Source organism: Camelina sativa, chromosome 17 (genome assembly GCF_030686135.1).
Source record: "Camelina sativa cultivar CO46 ecotype springtype chromosome 17, ASM3068613v1".
Taxonomy (NCBI): Eukaryota; Viridiplantae; Streptophyta; class Magnoliopsida; order Brassicales; family Brassicaceae; genus Camelina; species Camelina sativa.
In genome coordinates, this window is record NC_141896.1 from 32,722,253 (window position 1) to 32,735,565 (window position 13,313).

At 36.1% G+C, this 13,313-nt stretch overlaps 1 protein-coding gene and 2 long non-coding RNA genes across 3 annotated transcripts; 2 read left to right on the forward strand and 1 right to left on the reverse strand.

Annotated features, from left to right (window-relative positions):
- Positions 1-548: 548 nt before the first annotated feature.
- On the forward strand, positions 549-1,008 carry LOC104774002 (uncharacterized). The gene is made up of 2 exons (XR_015587708.1): positions 549-686; positions 767-1,008. It is a non-coding gene; the product is annotated as an uncharacterized LOC104774002 (long non-coding RNA).
- Positions 1,009-3,734: 2,726 nt separating this feature from the next.
- On the reverse strand, positions 3,735-8,805 carry LOC147924615 (uncharacterized). Its single transcript, XM_087496856.1, has 3 exons — positions 8,794-8,805; positions 4,093-6,246; positions 3,735-3,770 (listed from the first exon to the last, which is right to left on the reverse strand). The coding sequence occupies exons 1-3, from the start codon at positions 8,803-8,805 to the stop codon at positions 3,735-3,737; spliced, it is 2,202 nt and encodes a 733-aa protein (XP_087352982.1).
- A 682-nt stretch (positions 8,806-9,487) lies between these two features.
- Positions 9,488-11,085, forward strand: LOC147924616 (uncharacterized). The gene is made up of 2 exons (XR_015587751.1): positions 9,488-10,000; positions 10,235-11,085. It is a non-coding gene; the product is annotated as an uncharacterized LOC147924616 (long non-coding RNA).
- Positions 11,086-13,313: the final 2,228 nt, after the last annotated feature.

A 13,313-nucleotide genomic window follows, 5' to 3' on the forward strand; every position in this document is an offset into this window, starting at 1 on the left:
TGAATCCACACAATTTTTCTGGGTTTTTTTTTTGTGTTTTGGAGTCAATGGAGATTGTTTTCTGGAAACAAGATCGATTTTATAATTTTTCTTTGTTTTTGTATAAAATTCAATCTTAATTGCTACAGTTTTTGGATTGAATTGACTTAACAAAGATCGATTTTGTGGCTCTTTTTTTTGTGTTTTTGTCAAAAGTTTATGAAATTGATTTTATTGATACGATCAAAGATGTTTTCACTGTTTTCAATTTGAAAAATCGTAACTCTGGGGTTTTTTTTGTTTGCAGGGATTTGCTAATTGGTAGGCTGTCTTAAAGCAAACATGAATGGTTATGAAGAGGTAAGCAAACCCATTGTTTTTTTTATCTTTCTTTCTGTGCTTTCATCGAATTCACATTTAAGCTACATTGATCTCACACCGTTTACATGATTCCGATATGTTTACATTGCATGACCTTGATGATAGAGCTGGATATGATGACTATTACAGCGGTGATGAGGACCTTGATGAGTATTGAAGAGGATGAGGAGGAGGAAGAAGAAAGACAACCTCCAAAGGAAGAACTGGAATATCTCGAGTTGCGTGAAAAGATGAAGGAAACAATGTGGAAGAACCTGAGGAAAGGAAGTGCCAACGCTCAATCTTCACAGGAAAGAAGAAGAAAACTTCCTTATAAGGAGTATGTGGTGTGGCTGAAGTACATTTTCTAATTATTCTGGAATGTGTTTTGATGATGATCACCTAATTTATCCTTTTTTTTATGCAGCTTTGGTTCCTTCTTTGGTCCTTCGCAGCCTGTTATTTCTTCAAGAGTTATACAAGAAAGCAAATCATTGCTAGAAAATGAGCTACGGACAGCTAAAATGTCCAATTCAAGTCAAATGGTTTGTGCAATTGATCTCTGTTCCTCTTAGTGTTTTATCATTTAAGATGTGCTTGTATTTAAGATGTGCTTGTATAAAGTATGTATAAAGCTATAAATTAATTAAGAAACACAGCTTATACAAATTGCCATCTTTCTATATAATATTGAATTGAGGCCATATGATTCATATCTCTGTGAATTGAGGCCATATGATACACATTGAATTGAGGCCATATGATAATATTGATAAATATAAAATAAACATATTTGTTATGGCTGAGTTATGTACTTCGTACGGCTGAGTTACGTATTTCGTACGGCTGAATTATGGCTGAGTTATGTACTTGGTACGGCTGAGTTATTGACTTACATGGCTGACTTATGAAATATTTGTAAATTTATATTATTATAACTCAATATTAAAATGTACAGTTGAAATATGAATATTACAATTATTATAACCAATAAAAAATAATAATTATAGAGAAAGATTGATTTTTACACATTCTCACCAGAATGTGTTTAACATACAACACATGACGTTTAGGGGTTAGGGTTAGGGTTGGGGTTGATATGCTCAAATTTACCCTAGAGCTACTCTCTCAAATTAAGAGATCAATGCAGTACTTAGGGGTCGAATTCCACAGAGACTCAAGACTACACAATAAATTATAGAGTTTTTCAATTATGTTAAACAGATTAAATTAAATTAAAACAAAAGCAATGCAAAATATTAATATTAAAGACTATTGTAAATTCAGGAGATCAAAAAGCTAGGCCTAGGGAATTTCTCAGGAAATTATGAAATATTAAATAAATCAATAAATTAGGATTCAAACAATTAAGAACAGATCTAGAACTCTAAACACTTTTGTAAATTAAATCAGTTCTCACTGCAAATAATATCTAAATTTAAAACCAGAAAATCCAAATCTCTTTGTAAAATTCTAGGTAATAAATCAGCAATAAAATCAGGTTTAGATTGTTCACAAAATTATTAAATCAAATCTCTTTGTAAGAAATAATTTTGCTCATCAAAAGGTTTTATCAGGAAAACAATTATATTCTCATATCAATTTATTTTCCTAAGGTATTAATTCTAGATGGCCAATCAAGGATTAATATGAAGAACAACCTAAGATGAAGATCTAGAAAGATAAAGAATCCTAAATAATCAGATCTAATAATTCATAAAATCCCTGTGAAAAAACCCTAAACCTAACAAGCAAACTACTCAGACATAATCAATGAAGAACAAAACATGATTCTGAATAATAAGCAATTGAAATTAAAAGAGTAAGGAAGGAGTTTAAGAATTCTTCTCTCAAAGCAGTTCAGATCTCTCTCCCAAAAGCTCTCAAAATCTCACAGGGTTGCAGAAAAAAATAAAACTCTCTAGAATAAAACTTAAGGGTTTGGAAAACCTAAAAACTATATATATATGTCCTAAAACACGTCAGGGACTTATGTTGCAAATATGGAAAACTTCGGTCAATTTTGTAAAACTTCCAAATTTGAAGACTTGTCTCGATTTGCAATGGGTGTCGACCGATGCTCTTCTAGTGTCGATCGATGCCCTTCGTATAATCAGACTTCAAATTGATTCTTCGAGATTTATGCTCCAAAACAATCCAAATTGCTCCATTTCGCTCCTTTCATGCTAAAAACCTATAAAGACTCAAAAACAATCTAGAAACAAATGAAAAGACACTAAAAGACTCCTTATATCATGGTTAAAAACCACAAAAACCATGATATATCAACTCCCCCAGACTTAGCCTTTGCTTGCCCTCAAGCAAAACAGAAACTTAGACCTGTGAAAGAGGTTTGAAAACTGGGAACTCACTCAACTGCATAATGATTCTTATTTGCACTCTTCATTTACCTGACTCAAGAACTTACTACTTATACTTAACCATGATAAGCATCAACATTCCTTACTCAAATCCCACAATCCTTTGGAATCTCTGAAATCTCCATTGTCATCTCATTAGTCAATATTAAAGCACAAATAAGGTGAATTCTTACCTTGGGTGTATTGATCAGTGACACATGGACTCTCTTCAGGCCAAGACATTCTTCTTACATCTCCTTTCCTCTCCCTTTTCTCACTTCCATTTTTTTTCTTTTCTCTCTTTTTTTTTTTCTTCTAATCAAAGGTGTAAGCGAATACCGGGGTCATCGGTAATTTACCTACCCCTCGCTTCCAAGCTTTGTGTGATCATTTGACTCAAGAGTAGAATAATGAGGTCACAGGTAATTTACCTACCTCTCTAAACTGATCAAAATCATTTCATCTTTTATTCTTTTTTTCTGATTTTTTTTTCTTAAAGCACTGAAGGGAAGAGAGAGGGGAGACATACTTTGAAAAATTGCACTGTCTTATATGGCCTGAAGAAGATGTCTAGTCCACTGATTTCCAACCCCAAAGTAAGAGATTAAGTCCGGTTAAAATCCTGATAAAAGTTGAGACAACGTTAGATCAATCAGATATCCATTGAATAAGGGCTTTCAGGATTGTTGATAAGGCTCATAGTCTTTCTAAGCTTCAGTTCTGAGATCAAGCATAAACAAGTAATCATTAGAGTGTTAGCCAAATAAGAGAAATCATTAATCAAGATCATAATTCCCAAAGATAAAAAGAAAAATTTTGAAAAATTTGACTCAAACTTTATGGTTTTGACTGACACAACTGAAACTCAAAAACAGAAAATATAGTTAGTAACTAACCTCCCCCAGACTTAAACAACACTGTCCCCAGTGTTATCAAGTAAGAGGAAAGCAAAAATAAAAATAAAATAAATAAAAATCAAAAGCAAAAGAAAAAGAAAAACCTACCAGTGGGTTACCTCCCACTGAGCGCTTGTTTTCAGTCATTAGCTTGACTGTGTTGGAGCTCATGCATCTGGAGGATCAGAACATGGCATTGAAGTCCTCTTCATCCAAGGTGGTGTATAAGCTTTAGGTGCATGAGGCTTGCCAAGGATGTGAGAAATAGGATCAGTGTGGGATTTAGGGATTGGATTGCTTCTCTTATGCCCTGCAAAATCATCAACAGAAGAAACAAGCGCTCTACGATAATCTCGTGGCTTGGTTAACTGGAAAACAGTTTTTGTAGCTTTGAAGGTCTTATTGATGATAGGAGGAAGTTTAGGAGAAGGAGATGCATACCTTGGCCTTACCCGAGGGCTCTGGAGTGTGGAGTGGGAGACTTTCTGTTTGGGAACAGGTTTCTGACTTGGAGCATCAGTTTTGGACAAGTTCAGTCTTGGTCGTGGAGGGGTGTCGATCGATACCCTCTTGGTGGCATCGATCGACACTGAGCCTGATGCTCGTGTTGCAGAAACTTTTTCAACAGAAAAAGTCTGTCCATCAATAGTAGAAGCCCTCCTCAGCTTATCCATCTCGAAATTCAAACTCAAACCATCCACATTTAGTGCTATGTGTCCCTTCTTCACATCAATGATGGCACCAGCTGTAGCCAAGAAAGATCTTCCTAAGATGAGAGGATCTTTAGGCTCTTGATCATACTTCAGCACCACAAAGTCAGTGGGAATCATGAAGTTGCCAACCTTAACTGGAATATCCTCTAAAACACCTTCAGGAGTTCTTCGGGAGCGATCAGCCAAGATAAGAGAAATCTGAGTTGGCTTGAATTCTGTCATCCCAAGTCTCACAGCAATAGAATGTGGCATCAAGTTGATGCTAGAACCAAGGTCACAAAGAGAGTGAGAAAACCTTCCTGTGGAGATAGAGCAACCTAACACAAAACTTCCAGGATCTGGTAACTTTTCTGCAGTCCTACACTCAATTTTTGCACTCACTTTCTCAGAGACAACCACTTCCTGCTTTCTCTCCTTCTTCCTCTGAACAGGCTGGTTCAACAGAATTGCACTGACATCTTTTGTAAGAAGTGCTCCTTCTTCAGGGCTCAAACCATTGGATACCATTCTCTTAACATAGCGCTTGAGTGGTGGTGAAAGCTTTACTGCATCAATTAAAGGCATCTCAATCATCACCTTGTCCATCATTGCTTTGCATCTAGCTTCCTCCATCTCTTGCTTAGACTTTCTTGGCTTGGGAAAAGGAACCTTAGGCTTGTAGACCCTTTCAGCAGCTGGAACTTGAGATTTCGCAGCTTCTGGTTCCGTCTGAGAAGAGTGTCGATCGACACCCAGCTGGTGTCGATCGATGCCATCATCTGGATCCGACGAATTTTGCGATTTCTCTCCTTTTTCTGCAGAAACAATTTCAACAGCATCTTCATCTCTCACTGATATGGCATTGCAAGCATGTCTGGGGTTTGACTCAGTTCTTGCTGGAAGATAATTCTCTTGCCGTTTTACAGACCCAGCAGTTTGTGCAACTTGAACCTCCAGCTTCTTAACATGAACATTTAATGCTTCTATCTTCCCATTCAGCTCAGTGTAGACATTGTCAATCTTTCCATTGAATGTCACTGTCAGATTCTCTTGTCCCTGAAGAATCTGCTCGAGCATGGCTTCCATTCTACTCTCAGAAGAAGTCTGTGGAGGCGGAGACTGATAGGATGAGTTCCCATAAGTCCTTGTGAAGTTGCTCCCTTGTTGCTGCTTCTGGTAGTCCGGTTTGGGAATGTAGCCTGAAGAGTTCCCACTGTAAGGCCTGTGGCCTTGCTGATTGCCAAATCTCTGACCTTGATTGCCATATACAAAGTTGACATCTGCTTCTTCATTCCTAGTCTCAGGTTGTGGCTCAAATGATTCAACTTCAGCAGCAAAGTGAACTGATTTCTTACCAACCAGGAGATTATGAACTGAATCAAGCTTAGCATTAACAGAAGCTAGCTGGTTTGCATCAAATCCTCCATGCAATCTCTTCCTTTCAGCATCTGCTCTCTTAGTACTATTGCTAGCAGCTAAGTTCTCAATCAACAATTCAGCATCTTCTGGCATTCTTGTCTTGAAATTTCCATGACTTGCAGCATCTAAAGCCAACTGATACTCCCAGTCACACCCTCTGAAGAAGATACTTAGCAGTTGAACTCTTGAGAAACCATGGTGTGGACAGTCCCTTTGGTAAGCCTTGAATCTCACCCAAGCTGCTTTGAAAGCTTTATCTGGTCTCTGCTTGAAGGAAGACAGCTTGACTCTCAACTCATCTGACATTGCATCATCATAGAAGTGGTTGAGAAAAGCCACCTTGACATCACGCCAGCTTGTCAATGATCCAGGAGGCAGCTGTTTCAACCACTGAGATGCCTCTCCTGCAAGTGAGTAAGGGAAAAGTTTGCAGAAGATGTAGTCCTCAGTTACCCCATTAGCCTTGATGCTAGTCACCAGATCCTCAAAATGCTCAATATGGTTCAGAGGCTTCTCATTGGGTAAAGCAGAGAAAGGTCTCTGCCCAACTAGTTGAAAGTATGCAGGTTTCAACTCAAAATCATTCCTCTGAAAAGGGGGAGGAACAATAGCAGACCGGTTCTCATACACCAGATCAGCCCTATTGTAGTCAGCAATGGTCCTGATCAAGTCCCGGTTGTTCTCCTGTCGTCGAACTGGGTTCTGTACGTGGTTGGCAGCTCCACGCACGTCTGCAGGTGGGTGTCGATCGATGCCACCTGGTTGGTGTCGATCGACACCCAGATCCGGATTATCAATGACACCAGCTTGCTGGTTCACAACAGCCTGCTCGTTGACAACAGGTTCAGGGATCACGTTCCCTTCTGCATCAAGCTTTTGGCCCTGCACATTGCGCAAGTGGCCCTCTTGATCCCTCAAAACACCAGCTTCATCACGCATCAGAATGATTGTATTAACCATCTTCAGAGATTTAGCTGCCTTTCTGTTCTCACGTTCTAGTTTTCCCAACTCTTTGTTTGACAAATTCACAGTAGGACCAGACTTGTTATTCCTTGTGTGAGGTTTAGGAGGCATGCACCTGAAACACCAAAGAGAAGAAAAACAAAAACGTGTTAGTTTGAAAATAAAAAGAAAAAATTTAGACAAAATCAAAAACTCAAATCTAATGGTAGATCAAAGAGTCCCCGGCAACGGCGCCAAAATTTGATATGCTCAAATTTACCCTAGAGCTACTCTCTCAAATTAAGAGATCAATGCAGTACTTAGGGGTCGAATTCCACAGAGACTCAAGACTACACAATAAATTATAGAGTTTTTCAATTATGCTAAACAGATTAAATTAAATTAAAACAAAAGCAATGCAAAATATTAATATTAAAGACTATTGTAAATTCAGGAGATCAAAAAGCTAGGCCTAGGGAATTTCTCAGGAAATTATGAAATATTAAATAAATCAATAAATTAGGATTCAAACAATTAAGAACAGATCTAGAACTCTAAACACTTTTGTAAATTAAATCAGTTCTCACTGCAAATAATATCTAAATTTAAAACCAGAAAATCCAAATCTCTTTGTAAAATTCTAGGTAATAAATCAGCAATAAAATCAGGTTTAGATTGTTCACAAAATTATTAAATCAAATCTCTTTGTAAGAAATAATTTTGCTCATCAAAAGGTTTTATCAGGAAAACAATTATATTCTCATATCAATTTATTTTCCTAAGGTATTAATTCTAGATGGCCAATCAAGGATTAATATGAAGAACAACCTAAGATGAAGATCTAGAAAGATAAAGAATCCTAAATAATCAGATCTAATAATTCATAAAATCCCTGTGAAAAAACCCTAAACCTAACAAGCAAACTACTCAGACATAATCAATGAAGAACAAAACATGATTCTGAATAATAAGCAATTGAAATTAAAAGAGTAAGGAAGGAGTTTAAGAATTCTTCTCTCAAAGCAGTTCAGATCTCTCTCCCAAAAGCTCTCAAAATCTCACAGGGTTGCAGAAAAAAATAAAACTCTCTAGAATAAAACTTAAGGGTTTGGAAAACCTAAAAACTATATATATATGTCCTAAAACACGTCAGGGACTTATGTTGCAAATATGGAAAACTTCGGTCAATTTTGTAAAACTTCCAAATTTGAAGACTTGTCTCGATTTGCAATGGGTGTCGACCGATGCTCTTCTAGTGTCGATCGATGCCCTTCGTATAATCAGACTTCAAATTGATTCTTCGAGATTTATGCTCCAAAACAATCCAAATTGCTCCATTTCGCTCCTTTCATGCTAAAAACCTATAAAGACTCAAAAACAATCTAGAAACAAATGAAAAGACACTAAAAGACTCCTTATATCATGGTTAAAAACCACAAAAACCATGATATATCAGGGGTTTAGGGTTTGAGATGTAGGGTTCAAATGAGTAACATTATTTTTTTTTTTAGTTTTGGTTCTAATGTGTTTTAACGTGTTTGGTTTAAGGTGGTAATATGAATATACTAATATTATTACCATTTGAATATTTTTTAAAACAATCAAATTTTTTTTTGGTTATTTCCAGTTATAGGTCGGTTAAATTAATATATAACTATAAATAACTCAAAATATATTGTAATTAAGTAGATTAGCCTAATATAACCAAAATTAAGCCGAATATAACCAAAATTAAGCCGAATATACCAATTCAAAAATACTAAATTGGAAAAATTATTTTTTTCGGTTTGGTTCGGTTTGGTCGGTTATTTTGTCATTCTAATTTGAAGGTTGGCTGAGTTATGGTAAAGTTATGGCTGAGTTATGCAACGAATATAATTTATTATATACCTTCTCGAGAATACAAAAAGTGTTGTTGGGGAGACGCAAACAATAATAAATGACATTTTAGCGATTTTTTATTTAAAAGGAATTCAAAATTTGAATTTGAATTTTTCAATTTTATTTTTATTTTTTTATTAAAAGTATTTCTCAAACAATTGACTGATATGGCTGAGTTATCGAAATAAACGGCTGACTTATGAATATTTGTAAATTAGAATTATTATAACTCAAATTTAAAAGGGACAATTGCATTTTTAGTACCTTTATTTGCATTTAAAAGAGAACGTAGACCTTATATTCGTTTTTCAAGAAACATAACCACTAAGGGTGCTGAAATTACAGTTGACTCCCTCACGACCAAACAAAAAACAGAAGCCAAAATGACAGATTTAACCCGATGAAGTCTGCAATAGATATCTTTAAGCTTGATTTCAAACTGACGTCAAAAGGGAGACTTGAAGTCTCCTTTTTAATTATAGGTTAAATATTAATTTTAAATATTATTAAAAATAATTTGATTAACCGTTTGATGAAATAATAACCACATAGACTTCCTGCATTGTAATAAAATAATTTTACATATAAACTAGTAAAATTAAGGGAGGTAAAGCTGATTAGGTTAAAATTATTTGATTTAGGGTTTCCTTAAGTAGACTTCTCTGTAGACTATTGGTGGTTGACTTTTCTATGCCATCAACTATTAATAATTAGTCCTGGGCGTTCGGTCAGAATCGAGAGAACCGAACCGATTAAACCGAGATGTTCGGTTTTCGACAGCATCTATGAGAGGATCAACAAACCGATCGGCGAAATTAATTTGGTAATTCGATTCCCAGTTCGGTTTGGCGAGACACATAACCAATCGGTTTTAATTAACCGAGTTATATATACCTAATTTTCACTAACCCTAACCCTAATAATTTTTATTTCTTTCTCTTCCAACTTCTGCCTCTCTCTCTGGCGGCGATAAGCGATTCTGAAACTGAAAAAATCTGTCACTCATCAAATCATCTTCGTAATCACCTTTCTTCTTCATCTTCGCCATCTACAGCTCTTCTCTCTATCATACATGGTGTAGAGATCGACCTTTTAGCTGTCCAAACCCTAATCTCGAGTTTTAGACTGGTAATGGCTTTGTTGAGGTGTTTGGACGGGTCTGCGCTTCTCCTACGGCAGGTCTCTTGCTCAGATCTGGTTCCCGATGGTGCACCGTCGGTTTAATCTCAGATCTGCTTTTCGCCGGTGGTCTCGTCTCCTCGTTGTTCGTGTCGTGGCGGAGCTCGAAGGTTGGTTAAGGTGGCGCATTCCGGGGCTGATTCTCTGCGGTTTGCCGTCGTGGTCTTTTTGATGTCGTGTCTCAATTTTGGGTCACGGCTCCTAGTGTGGGTCGCTGGTGGTGCAGTCTGAATCGGAGCGAGTGGCGGCTTGGTTCTTCTCCGGTGTGGCAATGGACTTTGTGTTCATTCCGGTAAGATCTCTCCTCGGCTTGTGGTCCTCCGGTGCTTTAAGCATTGGTTGGATCGGGATTTTGGTTGTTGTCGTGGTGTTCTTTGTTGTGTTGTGTGGAAGGCTAGTTGTGAAGCTTAGAGCATCATTATCGTTTGTTGCAGTGTGTTGATTATTGAGTTGTTTGGTGTTTTGTTTCATAAACCCCATCGTCTGAGGTTTGATTTATAACACCATTTATTTCCTTGGTCTACAGAACAAGCATAGTGGGAGGGAGGTCTTTGAGATTGGTCTGATGTTAATGTTATAACTGAAGAGACGATTGTGGTTTCATTAGAACCTATCATAGTGATTGTGATATTTCCATTTATTTGTAAGTTGAAATAAATAATTTGATGATGTTTCTTGTTGCAGCCATGGAGCTTGCTCTCCCATTGGAGAAGCTACTAGGTGGGGAGTTATTACATAGTAGTACATCTTTTAAAGATTAAGTGGCTTTGTTACAAGTGAGAGAGACTGAGAGCTTTGGCCTGCAATTTTATGACATTTTGATTTTTAAAAATGGTCAATAGTTAGTTTGATGCATCTAGTTAATTAGGTTTAGACTTTTTAGTCTTGTCTTCATCATTTATATGATTTAACAAATCCTTTCTTTGTCAAAGTTGTGTGTGGGTTTGTTTTTTATGTGACATTTTCAGCTGGGAAACATAGGAGGGCATTTGAATGTTGCAGCTGAAACAAAGCTCCCAAGAGAAGTAGGCTACCCATCACGACTCATGTCTTAGACGTCTCACCTGATGCTCCATGGTTCAAACTTGCAGGTTCTGAAACTGACATAGCAACGGTTGTCAAGAATTTTTAATGAAGCTGAAGCTAGTGAAGGAGGATATGAGAAAAATGTTCTCTCTCTTGAACTGGTTTTCATCAACTTGCTTCTCCGGTAGCTGTAGAGTTTTGGTGGTGAAGATGGGAAGGAAAAAGCAAGAAACCTCAATCTTCTTATTTTAAGGTCCACACACGATACACATTTTATTGTAAAAGTTTCGTCTTTGAGAACTAACTGAGAATTCCAGAGAATTTTAATGGAATTTTCTTAATTTGGTTCCCTTTATGTTGCATTAATGGTGGTGTTATGGATGAATTTGGTTAATTTGGTTCCCTTTATGTATGAATTTTGAAATTCTCAAATTGGAGTTTATGGATATGGTGAATGTTCATTGAATTCTGAAATTCTCAAATTGCTACGAGACCGATGATTACATTGCACAAAGCAAGAATTGGATAATGGATTCATCATTGCTTAATCGATAGTTTGTGTTCACGGAGTTATGTATAAATAATCTGCTCATTTTAATACAACAAAAACAAACCGTCTCTCATGTATCTAAACTGAGTGATCAAGACAATATACCTTTTATCACATTTTGCCAAAATTGAAACATCATTACACTTTACTTCTTCAACAGATCATATCACATTGAGCATTTAAAATCCTAAGAGGATCCATTCAGGAACTTGTCGACTCTATGATTAGTTGAAGCTGAGAGAAACTTCATGCAAATAGGAGGTTTAACTCCAGCTATAGCAAGCACTGAACTTGGCAAAGTTCTCCACGCACATGTCAATCGCAAAGTTCCCCACGCACATGTCAATCGCAAAGTTAGAGATAGAATTGTTGTAGAAAAAGTTTAACTTAAATATCAATAGAAAAAGAAAATGAATATAAATTTTTTATAAAAAATAAAAAAAATTCAATTAAAGACTTTTTCAATTATACAGACTTCACACAGAACTCCAACATGTTGACTTCAAAAATAAGTCTAAGTTAATGACCTAACTGCCTAAGAAAACCAAAAACTTGATTTCTCCATATGTATAATATATAATCATGTCAAAAACATATAGAAGCAAGTACATAACATATATCAAAGAATACAACAAAAAAATCTTAAAAATTATTCACCAATTTGCAATAATTTGGTTTTCAAATAATGCTGACTTCATGTTCACATCAACGAGTAGACATAAAAAAGACTATACGAGGATAACTTCAAATGAAGTCTATTTCTTGGGGTCTATTTTTGCAATTACAATTTTACAAAGCAGACTGCGAATGAAGTCTACCATAACCGGTTGACTTCTTTTGTGGTCTTCCTTTGTTAATTTTTTGGTTAGTTTTGCAATTAAATAGATAAAACAAGGTAGACTTCAATGGAAAGTTCAACCGGTTAACTTCAAATATAGTCGACTATGGTTATTTTTGCAATTGACCAACCCATTGACTTTACAGTAGACTTCTGTCTACTAAGTAGATTTTAACTATCCGTCAACCAGAAAAAGTAAACTTCGTCGTGGTTAGTTTTGCAATTGACCAAGTTTGACTTTCGCCAAGTAGACTTCGTATGAAGTCTACATTAATGACGACTTCGTTTGCAGTCTGCCGTGGTCATTTTTGCAATTGACCAACAATTGCATTTTTTAAATAGTAGACTTCTTTTGCAGTCAACTAATTATTTTAATATATTTTTAATATATTAATATTACGGTCAATGCTTAAATAGTTTGGTCAATTGCAAAAATAGTCACTATGGAAGTCTACTCGTTTATTATCGTAAGAAGACTTCGTCCGGCAGTCATAACTAAAAAGTCAAGAATTTGGTCAATTGCAAAAATACACCTTAGTAGACTGCAAATGAAGTATCTGACGGAAAGATTATAATGCAGTCTGAACCATATTTTTTTGTTTTCAAATGAAATTAAGGAGACTGAAATTGCAGTCTACGGGCTCGAAACTCGATAAATTTTTAATTGCAAAATTGACCACAGAGTAGACTTTACATGATATTATGACGGTTAGACTAACAAATGAAGTCTACTTTCGCAAAAAAATCAAGGAAAATCATGAAATCTACCGGAAAATAACCGTATCGGTGGTTGTTTCGCAATGTCAAGCACCGAGGACGTCGTCTTTAGTCACCACAGAAGAAACCCAGCACCAATTTAATCACTATCCAAGAATCATGACATATAACAAGATAAATGCACTTGCAAATTTTCTTAGATTAAAATGGAGAGGAGATGGAAGAAAATGAAGTTCTCATAGCATTGGGTGTTATTTAAACTCACAAATTTGGGTTGTTGAAGCATTAAGAGCTTCAAATTTGGTTGTTCATGGTGGTTGTAAAATTGATGGCGGTGGCACAACCGTAAATAAAAGAAGAAGATGAGGATATGGATGTAATAAACATTTTCGCAAGAAATTCAAATAAATCAGAAATAATGGCATTTATGTGAATACATGGAATGGCAGAGGATTTAGTAGGGAGAAAGTGGCA

What these genes read in the sequence shown, in the direction of transcription:
- LOC147924615 (XM_087496856.1), bottom strand. An exon ending in ATGCTCCAAGTCAGAAACCT is followed by an intron (nt 3,771 to 4,092) that starts GTTCCCAAACAG and finishes CTGATCCTCCAG; the next exon opens with ATGCATGAGCTCCAACACAG.